This window comes from Rhynchophorus ferrugineus, unplaced genomic scaffold (genome assembly GCF_030347505.1).
Source record: "Rhynchophorus ferrugineus isolate W39M unplaced genomic scaffold, kcgeb_rfMv2 rfM2, whole genome shotgun sequence".
Taxonomy (NCBI): domain Eukaryota; kingdom Metazoa; phylum Arthropoda; class Insecta; order Coleoptera; family Curculionidae; genus Rhynchophorus; species Rhynchophorus ferrugineus.
Window position 1 is genome coordinate 50,616,820 of NW_027472581.1, and position 15,573 is coordinate 50,632,392.

General features: G+C 30.3%; 1 protein-coding gene across 2 annotated transcripts in view; it reads left to right on the forward strand.

Annotated features, from left to right (window-relative positions):
- The window catches only part of spel1 (DNA mismatch repair protein spel1), a 61,353-nt gene that overhangs the window by 42,789 nt on the left and 2,991 nt on the right, over nt 1-15,573 (forward strand). For both annotated transcript variants that reach the window (XM_076395928.1, XM_076395927.1), the window contains 3 exons: nt 10,191-10,394; nt 12,321-12,867; nt 13,515-14,090. In XM_076395928.1, the coding sequence (XP_076252043.1) occupies nt 10,191-10,394; nt 12,321-12,867; nt 13,515-14,090 (1,327 nt within the window). The remainder of the gene's footprint in view (nt 1-10,190; nt 10,395-12,320; nt 12,868-13,514; nt 14,091-15,573) is intronic.

Consider the following 15,573-nt stretch of genomic DNA (forward strand, 5'->3'; position numbering starts at 1 on the left):
CCATCAACAGCGACTATTACATAGCGTTATTGGACCGTTTGAAGGACGAAATCGCCGAAAAATGGCCGCATTTGAAGAAAAAGACAGTGCTGCTTCACCAAGACAATGCGTCGTGTCACAAGTCAATGAAAACGATGGAAATAATCCATGAATTGTGATTTGAATTTCTTCTTCATCCACTGTATTCTCCAGATCTGGCTGCCAACGACTATTTCCTTCCCTCAGATCTCAAAAGAATGCTCGCTGGGAAGAAATTTTCGTCGAATGTAGAGGTGATCGTCTATTTTGAAGCAAAGGACAAATCGTACTACAAACATGGTATCGAAAAGTTGGGGGGTCGCTATAATCAGTGTGTCACCCTTGAAGGGAATTATGTTGAGTAAAAAAAAATTATTTTGGAAAAAATTTTTTTTACTATGGTAAAGTTTTACTATGGTAGTATGGTAATCCTAAATTATCGTTAATTAATAGCGTAGAACGACGAATAAAACCTTTTTAGAATAAAGAGTTAAAAAGACAGACAAAATTCTGAAATGTTTTTGGTACAATGGGTCATATCAAGCATGTTTAGCACATTTTCAGAAAAGAGATAAATACAATTTACATTCACTTTAAGTCTTAACGCATTCATTTCGATTCATGTATGTAAGGAGTTTAAATATATGAAGTGAATTTTGAAAAAGAGTAGCGGTTATTTTAATTAGTGTAAAAGTCTACAGTATTCAACATTTTTAAAGACTCTTTCAGATGTTTAAAAATGTGTCAGTAACATGTATCGGTTAATGAAATTTGTTAAATGAATTTATCATTACGAACAAGCGAAGATTGCTTAAGCAATATGTTTTGTATTGCCCTGATTGATTTTTGCTTTTTCAGATTTTTTGAATCAATTTAAAAGCTTTCTTGATTAGTGTTTTTTTTTCTATGTGTTTTTTTTTAAATTTTATTTTTGTTATTAATTTAATTAAGTAAATATTCGCTCTATAAATGCGACCGAACATTATCAGCCTTGTTCAATGTGTAGTGTCTTCCTTTCGGCTTGATTTTCAGATACAATTTAAGAGCACTCTTTTACTTTTCATTGATCAACTGAATGCTTAAAATCAGAAAAAATATTGGAGCTATTTGCGCATTTCTTCGGCATACCAGAGCCATACAAAACCGTGTGGGTATGTAGCAATCAGAAGTAACTATATCTGGTAAGTACGCTGAATGCGGCAGAGCTTGTGGACGCTGATACTACAACAATTCGGTATCCACCTCAATTCTTAAAAAATATGACCAAGTATCGTCATGTAAGAGGATTTTTGTGTTACTCGCCATTACTGTTTTTTGCAACAATATGTCGTTGAATTGATTGACAATGATGTTCAATTGATGTCGATATACCTCTGCAGTGATACACTATACTTGCTGATCGTACCATATTTCGTTTCGGTGTCAACGTGGATGGCTCTCATGAACTACCTCATCTGCTTTTCATCGCGTGTCAAAGAAAATTCATATGTTTGTCTGGAAAGCAATATTGAAAGAGTTCGAAATGGTATTTTCATTCAATTCATTTGCTAGCCATTTTCCACCAATTTAGATCTCCCATTGCATACAAACCTCTAGAAACGGTAGCTGCTTCAGAGCTTTACAGTAGCTTCAGCTTCATTAAACTGCTAAGTTGCTCGAATATTTTTTATAAAGCCATTATTTTATGCAGGAAAAATGTTAAAGTCATCGAATTTAACAGTTAGGTTAGATTGTTTAATAGTTGTTACATTGATACTTCTCACTAATACCTATCGGTGATTAAAATGCATGCAAGTACCTAATATACGCTTGACCAGAGAGATTTTTGGTTTATTTTGATGACATAAAAGTATCGTTTTGTAAATAATAATCTTTCTCTTTGGAACGAAATTATACTGTTATTTTTTTTAATTAATTGGGTATTTTCAGGACAAATTAATAATATAAAGTTTAATAAGCGGTACATCCTGTCTAATTTGGGAAATATATGAGTTTTATGTTACGGGCCACAAAAGTAAAGTACGAGGGGCACTATTTATATTAATCGTTGACATTACTAAGTGTTTGAAAACATTATTTTTGGCTATGACTTTTTAAGAATATTTATGCGGCTATCATGGTTTGGTTTCATTGGTACAAATTTTCATCATGACAATAACTCCTAATATATAGTCACAGCAATAAAAAACACGATAGAAAAATTACGGGTTGAAGTGCACAATTTTGAGACGAATGTTTGCGATAAGCATATTAATTGAAACCATGCTTAAGATATTGGGAAGTAATAATGAAATAAATATTTCACAACTAATTATTAAAATTACTAAAATTAGTGATTATTTTAAATATGATATTGGTATATAATATAATTATTTTGAATTATCAGTTTCAGTTTTTTCATATATTTGAAAAACAATTGTTATTTATAAAATAGTAATTATTTTACATACGTAGGGATCTGCAATATAATCTAGGTAAAACTGACATTATAAATTTAGTTTATTTGAAAGTTGCTCCGTTTGTAATGATCTAGATGCTTGAAATAATTTACCTCGTACTTAGTTATTATATAAAGCTATTTTTTAATCTATGTTAAGAATCTGACATCCTGCGTGATAGTTTATCCAATTATTTAAACGGAATTTAACGAAGGTCATTAAAGGAAGAATTTAAACTGAATTATTAATTTCCCGGCATTTTTTTATTTTCGACAACAAATAATTATAAATAACCTTCGCGAATCTTGGCGAATCTGATTGCGAGAGACGTTTCTCATTTCGGTAATGTTTTCGTCTGAACGTTATTAGTCAAATATGTTCAAAGAAACAATAAACCTTCTGTTGTGCATTATATTAGCGTCTAATGATTGTTAATTATTCATACTTTCTTGTGGATATGTTTGTGGTAATATGAGACATGCTGTTCATTCATACTGATTTTGTCACCGGTGTGTATTCATACTTATTTATTGCCGACAATACGTAGAAACATGGACGATTATTTTATATTCACATTATTTGTGTCGTATGTAATAATAATAATAATAATAATAATAATAATAATTAAAATATTGCTTATTCATATTAGAGTATACGTTATATATAAGTTTTCTACACTTACACAAAGACTCTAGCGTTTAACAAAAGACACTACTAGTTGAGCAATATGAAATTATTTGATTTAAGACGTTATATCGAAAGAATAATAGTTCGATTGTGTATCAGTCAATCGAGATTTGAGTCCCCGTTTACTCGGGCTTTTATTTTATTTCTTGAATTTGAAGAAATCTGTAGATTGGATACGAGAGCATTTTGGATTGGATACAAATCCCCTTTTCAAATACATCTTTTTTATGTTTGTGATTGTAATTGTAAATATCTTAGGCAACAGTGGAAAATCGGATAAGGAATAACCATCCCAGTCACGCTACTAACTAGGCTGGATCAGACCGGATGTCTTCTAGGATTCTTTTAGGAAGGTCTCTAAGTTGGTCACTGGCCAGTCGGTAAACTTTTTAATGCCGAGGGCGGTGGTTCAGAGCCCACTTTAAACAGTAGGTCCAGTCCAGATAAAGCCTCGTTGGTAAAAAGGAGACTTATAAACTAGAAAATATATATAAAAAATCGATCTCTTCTTATGGTCGTTCAAATGTGGCCGTTTTTTTGCTTCAAGTTAATATGAAATCTGTTTAAAAACTCCTTTTCAAGATAATCTGTATGAATGATTTTGATTGTTCCTTGGGCTCTGGTGTTTTGTGATGTATCCATGTTTCGTCAACGGTTACGGAACGGCGCAAAAACTCATTTTGATTGCGACTGAATATCGCCAAACACTCCTTTGAAGAGGTCACACGATTGCGTTTATGGTCTAGTGTTGGCAGTCGCACGGTCATTTTCCCATCTTTCAATATCATTCCATGCATTTTATCAACGATTTGTAACGTGACAATATCTTTTGGGATACCTGAACGTTCTGCTTCACTTATGCTGGTACGACCACAACGGAACTCTGTAAACCACTCTTAGTCATTGTTATTGATAGTGCAGTTTTTATATAGGGTTTTCTTCTATTCGAAAATAATGTTTGTAGTTTTTGTTAAAATTCAAGAGATTGCTATCAATGACGGTAACTGGCATAGTAATCTATTGATAGATGACAGTTGAAGGCAAGGTTTGATGCATTTAAAGTTAAAAATTTTAAGTTTAAAGTCTTTTAGATGCGCATTATTAGCGATTTAGATTTATCAGTCTGCTAAAGTGTGCTTCCTTTATGAACAACTTTTGTTGGAGATTCTAATAAAAAAATTCCAATTCATATAGTTATTGTATACAAAATTTTGGGACCTTTTAGTGTGTACATAGGTATCTTTTTGGGAGATTTTTAAAAATTAATCTAGTATTTTATATATATTCGTCGAGCTATTTTATGTTCAATCTCTATATTATCTATATCTCGTACTAACTTGATGCTTATTTTTCTAATACAATAACTATTTTTGGATTACTTTCGCAGTTTTAATTAATGAGCGAATGAGGCATTATTAAATTTGTTTACTAGTGTTTGTGTGTAGCAAGGAACCGGAAATGTACTCTTGTTTCGACACCTGAATCCATTTTTTTAAAGGTTTTGAGCATAATATTTTTATTTTTTTATTGCATCGTTACTAGTGTTTGCCGACCAATCTACAATTTGTCCTTACGTTTGCTTAAATTTAATAATTAAATTTAATTCTTAAATTCAATTAAATTCAAAGTAAATAATTCTATAGCATCTGGGTGCAATTTGTATGTTTCTTGTTCAGGAAAGCCTGTATTATATTTAAATTACTTTTCGCGGAACATCCCCAAAATTGAATTTCGTATAATCTGTTAGATGATGTTGCTGAATTCTATTAATTAATTAAAATTTTTTGGAAGCTTTAAAGTGCATCTATATATATTGACACATCGGCAATAAGCAGTTTTTGTATTGTGCAGACATATTGTAAAACCTAACTAGATGCGTTCAGCGATAATCTTGGTGCTATTTGCCAAAGTTAATGTTAATAGTTTGAGCCGGTGATTAATTTTATGTTACTGATAAAGAAGCGCTATTATATTAATTTTATCAGCATTGCGTTGCTGTGCATTAAGTTTTATTTGTTACATAAAAAATGTGGAAAACCCGATGATAATTTATCTTTAAATTTTATGAAGGTTTCAAGTTATACTATTTTGATAATGAAAATATATATTATTTCCGTTGTATGGTTATGATCGCATATAATAAGGTTTAATTATAAGGTTTTAATAACGCAGCTTTTTAACTTTTAAAATATTGGTTTCTATGTTATGTGATAAAATAGTGTTTGTCAAAAGAAGAGAAATTGTATATTATTCAAGTAAAATTTTAAAACACATCTAACAGGAAAACATATATTTTTCAAAAATAGATGGTTAGATTCTATAAATAATTTGCTTTGGACCAAAATTGTGTGAATTAAAAATTGCTGATCCTCGTACTGCTGGGATATTAAAAGAAATTGTTAAAATTAGTGAATTAAAGTACTTTTACGTATGTACAAGTTAAAGTACTTAGAAGTAATAGCAGACGTAGAGTGCTATTTTCTTCTTCCAGAAAGTGACTGTAATAGAATAATGAAATTATATTGCAAAATAGTAATTATCTTTAATTACTATTCTTGTTTTCTTTCGGAAATGTTTCGGAGATCGTTTTATATTTAGTTTTATTTTAGATCATAAAAAATGCTTAATATTTTGCTCGAAGAAGATTATGATATACTTCATAATTTGTCTAGGTATTTGTAAATTCCCCTTAATTCGTTGAAATGGGTGCCAAAACAGATTTGCGAGCGGCTCAGTTACTTGCTAATTTGACTGGTTGGTTCTAATGCATTAATGGTTCTATCCAAAGAATTATAAGAGGTTGTTGATTAAAATACAGTTAATTTTCTAATGTTAAAAGGTTTATTTCAATAAAATTATTTTTATTTTATTATCTTTCTGACGGGAAGTTCCATAATGAAACGATTGAAATAGTTCAGTTTTTAATACTTTTTATTTCTTCATAAAATTGTGTGCTATAAACTGAAACAAGTGTTGGCCACAAGGAGTGATGTGGCAGAACATTTCAGCGTGATGTTTACAATTTATCTTTAACAGAGTGCCTAGGATATAGTTAAGCGTTATCAAGTCAATATAATAAATATCATAACCAAATATACAATTAAATACCTTTATGTGCCTATTTTATAATATGTATTTATGAAAATGTTTTGTAAGTAGAAGTCCAACGAGACCAAATCAGGCGAACATAGCAGTTAAAAATTATATGAGCTTGAATTATGTTTAAAAACAAGGATTAATGCTGTGTATAAAGGCATATTATAATTCACTTCACAATCATTATCAGTCCACAGTGGACGCTTGGGGAAAGTATGTACTTTTCAACCAACACTCTGCTGGTGGTGCCATACGACTTTGAACATTCTTCAATTTACCGAAGCTGAAGCCACAGTTGGCGGTCGGCTGCAGTTGTCAGTGTATCTGTTCAGATAGCTTTCTATGATATTGATCCATGTTTTTTTAGAGCTATTCGTTGCATCTTCCATCCAAAATCCAAAAATGTATTGCTCAACTATGTAGTGATTGTCTCATCTTATATAAATGACTGCATTGCTAATACAATCTCGGAGTCATATACATACAGTAGGATTGGTAAAATAAACGTTCGGAGGAAGCAGAAGCAGATCGTGATTGCAATATTTAGCCTCATAGGATGAATAGCTTCACAAACAACGCATATCTCTTATTATTATTTTTTGATCAGTAAATAATAATTGACATTTATTGTCAAATATTCAGATGGCTAATGGAACTGAGTTGTTTGTGTGAAATTTTCAACAAAATTTTCGAAGATCAACAAAAGCAAATGTTTATTTTCAGTTATATCTTACCAAAAATGGTTGTCAAAAATCATATATTTCAATTATGAATGATGAAACAATTGAAAATACTCAATTTCAATTTACAAAAATATAAATATTAACAATTATTATAGATGTGTAATATAAAAAATAATAAAACGTATAAATAAATAATTAAATACTTTTTAGGAACAATATTATTTTCACTTAATATGCATTCATGTTCATTTAGGCGTTTTTAGGGGTAGTTTCATTGATATTATTGTTCCATTCTCAGAAATTTATCAAAAAACCCAAATCATAACAATTATATTTATTAACAAATATTTTACGCAGTGATTGACCATACTAACGTATACTCTTTGTTAATTATTATAGTCAGAAACTCAAATAATTGGTTGTTGAGAATATAAATCTGTTCAAAATTTATTTTCTATTAAGCTTATTCTTATATCTATGGTTACAAGAATACGCTTAAATCCAATAGAAATAAAAGCAATTATAGTTAACAGACATATAAAGAGACATAACAGTAGAAACGCGAAGGTCAAGTTCACAGAATATACCCTCCCCTTAAATCGAACCAAAAAAAACCAAAAACGTGGCCTGTCATTCATTGAAATGGACGTGGAAGATCATATGTGATGTTTTATCGAATCAGCAAAGGTCACCAACCTGTCTAATAAATGCTATACAATCTTGTTTCGCTGAGTGTTAAAAAATACTTAGACGCCACATAACGATAATATATAATTGATTATTTTTCGTTTGGATACAAAATTGCTCTATTGTATAAACGTAAAATAAATTTGTACAAAAAAACAACGTGGAACTTGCTTTCTTATATTTGTTGAAACCTTATCGGGTGATAGATTGAATTATAATTGTTTTAAAGCATCTATACTGGAAAATATCTATATATTGATATATCCATTCGAGTTTTCGAAACAGTGTCGAATTTTTGTTCTTATAGTTATCTCTTATGTCTGGTTTCTCTTTGGTTATCAACTGAATTTTGCGTGGAAAATAGGACCGAAAAAATTCGATACATGTATCGACTTATCTATCGAAAAAATCGATTATTTGAAAAACATTCCTAGTTAGTGGATTCCTGGAATTTTAGTAGAATCATCGCAGTTCTGGGTGTCCGGTCACTAAAGGAGGACTGCGGTTGCTGAAAGTATCTCTAGCCGTGATCTATTGGAATTTGGAAATTCTTAAGTTTTAGGGCGTAAGACCAAGACTTAAACAGAAACTTGCAGATCAGGGTGGACGGCCACATAAAGCGAACTGAAGTAGCTCGGTTACTCAGCGACCATTTATTGGAATTTGAGAATGCTCAAGCTTAGAAAGCCATAGCCATAGCCTAAAAATTATGGATATTTGAGGAGAAATATAGCAGTTGAGAAGATCATGAAATGTGAATTGGCGGACAAGGGTACTATCAATACTCAAAAATGAAGTTTATTACAACATTATTAAGCTATCTAAAGCTAACTACAACCACGGACAACCCTTTGGATATTTTCTTCAGGAGGAATGTGTTACGCCGTTGGACTGATACGCTGTTGGTAATTCCAGCGTATGTGTAGGGCGATCTTCCATTTCAAGTGTCTATATTTTGTACAGCCATTTAAATTAAAATACATGTAGTACAAGTACATGTACATTTCAGTATTGTTAGAACATCAGTGGTTCAATATGTCACCTCTTTCGTATTCTTCAAATAAAATTATGTTAATGAAACAAAAGTGTTCCATTTCAATTTCCCTTCATACACAAATCAAAGCCAAATTAAATAAATTCATTGGGAATAAATAAATACCCAAGAAAATACTTTATAATACGTATATATACGTGATTATTTCCCGTGGAAAAAAGCCTAGTACGATTTATAAGATCTTGTTTTCTTAATGCGCTCGCTAGAAATTACGATTGCCTGATAGTTACGAATAGGTTGGTGACCTTTACATATACCGTATATAGTCATGCAGAATTCCCAATATTTTGTGCAAGAGATGGAATCGTACTTTCGTATGGTCACTTTTATAGGAAGCCTTACCAGATTCCAGGAACTTGACCTTCACAGACATTATTAAAAGCGCGAATGTTATGGAATGATTTATTGGTAAAATGTTCGCGATGCAGATCCGTTGACAATGAATCAGAGTGTGGGAATTATACAAAAAAATAGGATACATAAAAATCGTAGTTAGTCACCTAGTTGCTGTCGGAACTAAACAAAATGTTTATAGACCACTGAAAATTACTTATTAAAGGGTGACTTATTGTTGAAAATAATTTCTTTCCGTAAAAAAACCAGCTAATGGGGAATTTCAGTATCTAAAGAAGAATTTTATGATATGTTAGACAAAACTATAGAAAGTTAAATTAGGCATACAACTCATTTTAATTTATTGTTATATTTATAAAAAAAATTACTATTGAAAGATATATTTATTAATAAATAAATTTTAATTAGTACATTAAATATTGCTTTAATGTATATTAATAAATATTCTGTAATAAATATTTTAATATCGGTCATAAATACAGAAACTTTCAAATGGCTAGTGTATCTAAAAATGTTTTACTACATCTTACAATAGATATACTTAATACAACATTAATTTATATGTTAACTCTTTACTACTGTTGCATCATTACACAAAGAAGATGAGTGTCCAAAGATAAATAACAAATAATTTTCGTTTAGACAGTGCAACACTCTCTTTTGTCTAACAAAACATTTCAATTGAAAACATGTGGGATCAAATTAAATCCGAGCTTTTTAGTTGTCATGCTAATTCAAAGAATGTTTCTAGTTTAAAGATCTTTCTTTTATTACTTCGCTTGTATTTACTTTGATATTTTGATACTGCAGCTAATAATCTACGATGTTAAAGCAACTGTATTTCCTTGAAAATAATACTTTCGTTCATATTCAATTGCTTAGCAATGTCATCATTACATGCCATTTTCTCCCAAATTATGTAAAACGTATATTTCTTTGATATCACACTTTTGAAATAAATTAAAAGTAAATAAAATAGCAATGTACCCAAAACTTAATTTTAAATTTTTATTTAAAATATGCTTAAATTAATATGCCTTTTTAAAATGTTTAAAAAAATATTTTTAATTTAAAAACATATCCGACTGTGGATTAACGTGTTAATCTTAATACTAATTCATATTCTGTACTTTTTTGTAAGTTCATATGTTTAATATTATTTAATATTTTCAGAAAGCTGCTTCTACAATAAGGTTCTTCAACCGTTCTGACTATTATACGCTCCATGGGGAAGATGCCACTCTGGCAGCTAATTTTACATCAAAGATAACTAAATATATGGGCGATTCTCCAACTCTCAGTTATGTCTGCCTGAATAAGAACCAAATGGAGACCTTGGTTAGGGAACTATTACTGATCAGACAATATAGGGTTGAGGTAAGAAAAACTAAACTTTTCGTAATATTTTTAATTGCTTAAATATGTTTAATATTTTGAAAAAAAAACTTTATAAGGATTTGTAATAATACGTCCTACAAACTATCCAATTCCAATCGCTTGAACAACATAGGAATGATGCAAAAGTTTGGATATTTTATGAAGTCAAAAGACATTGAAAGGCATTAGGGCATGTGTGAAATGCTGCTTCAACGGTAAAATCGGAAAGATTTTTTGTATGGTATTATTATTGGTAATGAAAAGTGGATTTCATTCCATAAAATCCAAAGCAAAAAAATCATAGAGACCACCTGCTGCTAGCTAATTCTCTGTATTTGGTGGGATCAGCCACCAAATGCAGATTGGATTTGGATGATTATCCATTGTTCCAACATATGATTCGTAGCCTGTCTGAGCAGCACTTCAGTTCTTATGAAGATGCTAAAAATGGGTCGATTCGTCGATAGCCTCAAAAATATACCTCGTTCTTTCCATATGAAATCCGTAAAATATTTGAATGATGGGAAAAATATAAATTGTAAAATAAAATAAATTGTACAGATTTTCCACAATAACGTTTCAAATAAAAAAAAAATTTAACTGATTTGTAGGCTAATTTTATATCGGAGTAGCCGATAATTCTATAGTTTGGTTGTGACTTACTTGTCTCTAGGCGCAACGAAATTTGTTTAACTTTTCAATATTTTTTAAATAACGATACACGTCTGCACAGTACTTTGTTTAAGCTGGAACTAATTTTTTTCATGTTTTTTATTGTCGTGTTAGAATTCGTATAGTGGGTGAATTTTCTTCTGGTTGAATGATTAAATTTTATATTGGACTGTATCATTACACTACATGTTTGTTTTTAATTAATATGATATAATTTATATAATTTTATAATGTTTTTTAGGTGAATGCTATTTATATATGTAATCATAATTTTTCTATAATATTAAAAACTTGTCATAACATATATCAATCCACTAGTACTAACCTTTTATCTGTTTGGATTGAGAAGAACTAATTGAGAAGGGTCTGTTTAAAAACGGATCTATTTATTTGGAGTGACATTCATATACAAAGTTATTATATAAACTTACATGTAATTTTGATTTGAAAGGCAAATAATATGCAGGTTAGTTGATACAATTCAGAGATTAATATGTAAAATATATGTTATATAATGTAACCGTTGCTATCAGGGCCATGTGCAAGGGCCATTTGTTTTAAGACTACTTAAACGATAAACGAGAGAGATGAGTTTGGTTTATTTTCTAATAGATAAAAACCCTTAGTATCGTTTTGTATCGTTGTTCAATAAGTCGCCTCTTCTTTCTTTAAATAAAATTGTTTTTGTGTTCTAAACCTTTTCACAATTTATAACTGGCGCAGTCGGTATGTTTTCGGGGAGATTATCAGGCTGTTTTTTTTTTGTTTGAATTCATTTAATTAATCGGAATTAAATTAAATCAAGAAAAGAGGACATGTTGTGGTTGGATTGGCAATCGATCCGCAGATACTGGAAGCATTCCTTGGTGCAATTAAGTGGATTTTGCTCAAAAGTATCGCAGCTGAAGCTGTAAGGCCACAAAAAACAATTTTACCACTATAAGCTGACTTGGCGGAACAAGGATCACGTAAATCCATGTGTTCGTTTATTTAGGAGGGAGGTTTCGCTCGACTGCTACGTTACTGACTACAAACTGGGCCCTATGGAATGTATCGCGGCGGTGTCTAAGGACTATGTGTTTTAAAATTGAATGATATAACGAGTGAGATGGGTCTAGTTTGTTTTCTAAATTATAAAAGTCCCCAATGTTGTTTTGAATCGCTATTGAACAATCGCCTGCTCTTAACATTTCATAACTTATGTATTTTTTATAGGTATATATATGTAATCTCATTCATATATTTTGTACCTAGGTATATGTAAAATCTCCAGGCAAGAATAACGATTGGAAACTGGAATACAAAGGTTCTCCTGGAAACCTCACACAATTCGAACAGATCCTTTTTGAGAATGCCAACGTCGAGTCCTCCAACAGCGTGATGGCAATTAAACTAGCTAAATCTAACACGGTAGCAGTGGGTAGTATCAACACCACCGATCTAAAGTTCGAGGTATGCGAGTTTACCGACAACGAGTGCTTCACCGATTTGGAAGCATTAGTAGCTCAAATAGGCCCCAAGGAGTGCATCATCCCGGAAGGAGATACTAGAGAACTGAAAACTCTGACGAATGTCCTGGAGAGGAATGGAGTACTGGTGGCCCGTTTAAAGAGGAGTGATTTCAATGTGGATGATATAGCACGAGATCTGAATAAATTATTGTTTTTCCAACAAGGTCAGCAGAGGAACGCTCAAGCGCTCACCGAATGTAATTTGACCAATGCCATGGGTTGTTTACAGGCTCTAATCAAGTTCCTGGATTTAACTGGAAACGAAACCAATTTTAATCAATTTAGATTAGGTAAAGTTGATTTTGTTTTATAATATTATAATAGTGACTCATGATAAATAGTAAAAAGCATAATATAATAATATCTTCATAGATTTCCTTAATTTTAATATCTTCATTACTAAGAGTAGTTTTTTTTTTCATCTCAAAATCGATTATAGTATTTTAATCTGAGCGAAAAATTGAACAATAAAGTAGTAATATACATAACAAAATGAAATAATTCAGTTTTTAACAATTCAATTCTTAACCTTGCTTTTTTTCTAGTTATATCGGTATTTTCAAACTTAATTGGTTTCAATTCAAGTTTAACTGATTAATAATAAGTTGACCATTTATGTGTATAATCATTTTGTTAAATAAATATATTTTACGTGCATTTATTGCTCAAGAGTACTGTTTAATTTATAAATAATTCTAGAATTATCACTTATAATCAAATATCGCAAAATTTGCTTGTGAACGTGTTCGGGCCTTATATAAGTTCTCACTGTCACATTTTTGTGAGGGTTATCAAATATGGGTTGGCTTAGATAATTTTTCTTTTATTGTGATATGGAATTAGTTTTTTACATTTTTCATTTTAACAAAACAGCGAGAACTTTTTTAGTTTACACTTAATACTATTGAATACTAACATAACTATTCAATTCTTATAGGAAAAATCGAGATGGAAAGATATGTACGACTGGACAATGCTGCTCTATATGCCCTGAATGCTTTTCCCCTTACTAACACCAATGATGCGACATTCTCCAGCAATATTCCTAAATCTCATAGCTTATTTGGTATCCTGAACAATTGTGTAACGCCACAAGGGGGGCGACTTTTAGAACAATGGATTAAACAGCCTCTAAAAGATCTAGCCTTGATTAATGAAAGATTGGCAGTAGTTGAAAGTTTGGTAAAGGATACTGAAACTCGTATGCTCCTCACCAAAGACAACCTAACTAAGATTCCTGATTTGATGGTGCTATCCAAAAAACTTTCTGGTAAGAAAGTAAAGCTACAAGACTGTTATAGGCTATACCAAGCTGTGAACGCCATACCTTCCATCATCAACAATTTGAAAAAATTGGATAACAAATGTGTGACTAGCCTTTTCGTTGACCCTTTACGAGAATTGGCTGCGGACATGGAGAATTATCAGAGTATGATTGAGGAATTAGTTGATCTGGATTTGGTAGATAGAGGAGAGTTTCTTATTAAGAGTTCATTTAATTCAGAAATGGATGGTAAGTAATATTATAATGACATTACTATATTTTTATTTATTTAATTTATTCTTAACTTCATATGGATAATTCATTTACTGGATCGCTTAATAGATATTTTAAAATACTGTTATAACAAAGAATAATTTATATTTCCAAGTTTAACTTAATTTGATAATTTTCTCGCACCAAATTTTGTTTAATCATAAAATTGGTATTGCCTAATATCAGTTTTACAGAAAGATTCCGCTGAACTTGAAATTTTTCAGTTGTTATGGCAATTGCTTATAAAACTATCAAATAGTTAATTCCTTTTATTAGTATACTATGTGTCTACAAACTTGAGGTTTTTCGTTTAATTTTTTAAAATTAATTTGTGATGTAATTGCGCCTATAATTTTAATGACCTTTTGGGTTATGATTTATTGACATTTTGTTTAATGGTTTTCGTATATTTACTTTATGTTTGATTTTGTTATTTCCTATAACTGTAATTTCTTATAATGGTGGGATATTATTCTATTGTTTTCATTTCATAGAAATATCATCAATAATTCATTATTGTTAGTAAAAAAAATCGTGAAACGATATTTATAAATATATGACAAAAATTACTTATCGTAATTTCAGTCAGGTTGATGTAAAGGTTTTATTTTTTTGCTATATTATATTTTACTTATTCTAGAATTTCATGGTTCAAAGTGTAATATATTTTCTAAAATTTAGTTCGGATATGTTGTAATATTTTCATTCTTAGTACCAGATTGTTTCAGAATCCCTTACTACATGTTTTGAATATTATATAATATATAAGTTATTTTTCCTGATTTAATGATTATTTCTACTGGCTATCTTTTATGTATATTCTTATTATTATATATGTGGTTATTGATGATTTGAAATACAATTTATAATATATAGTATATTTTTGAACATTAATATATATTTTCAGCCCTAATTTATGGATACCATCTGAATACATTGTCAGACTGCCTCTTAAGCAGTCGCTATGACTTGTTTGTTCCATTAGTGGAATCTAAATATGTACTAATACATTGATTTTCACGTTATGTGAACGGGTGTGTTGTTTTAAACGTTTTTTTTTCTTCAAACCAGATGTTTTGTTACGAAAATCTGTTTTATAATAATCAATGTTAATAGCTTTGAGATAATTCGCGAACAAAATTCGTTTATACTTCAGAAAACTTTGTACAATCACTAGAATCTAACTCTTTTAAGAAGAAATTTTATTCACAATAATAAATGAATTAATTGAATGAATGATCCACAATAATATATGAATCTTGATGATTCGATAATTTAAAAATACTAATACCAACTAATTGAACATTCTGTTTATTAACATTAAACGGGAGTACTGTGGCAGAAGTATATCAGTTTTCTGTTTTTTTATTAAACAATTTATCAGGATTACGAAATAAAAAACTTGATGATGTCTATAACAGATTATTATACTCATGTATTATTATTTTGTCTTATGTAT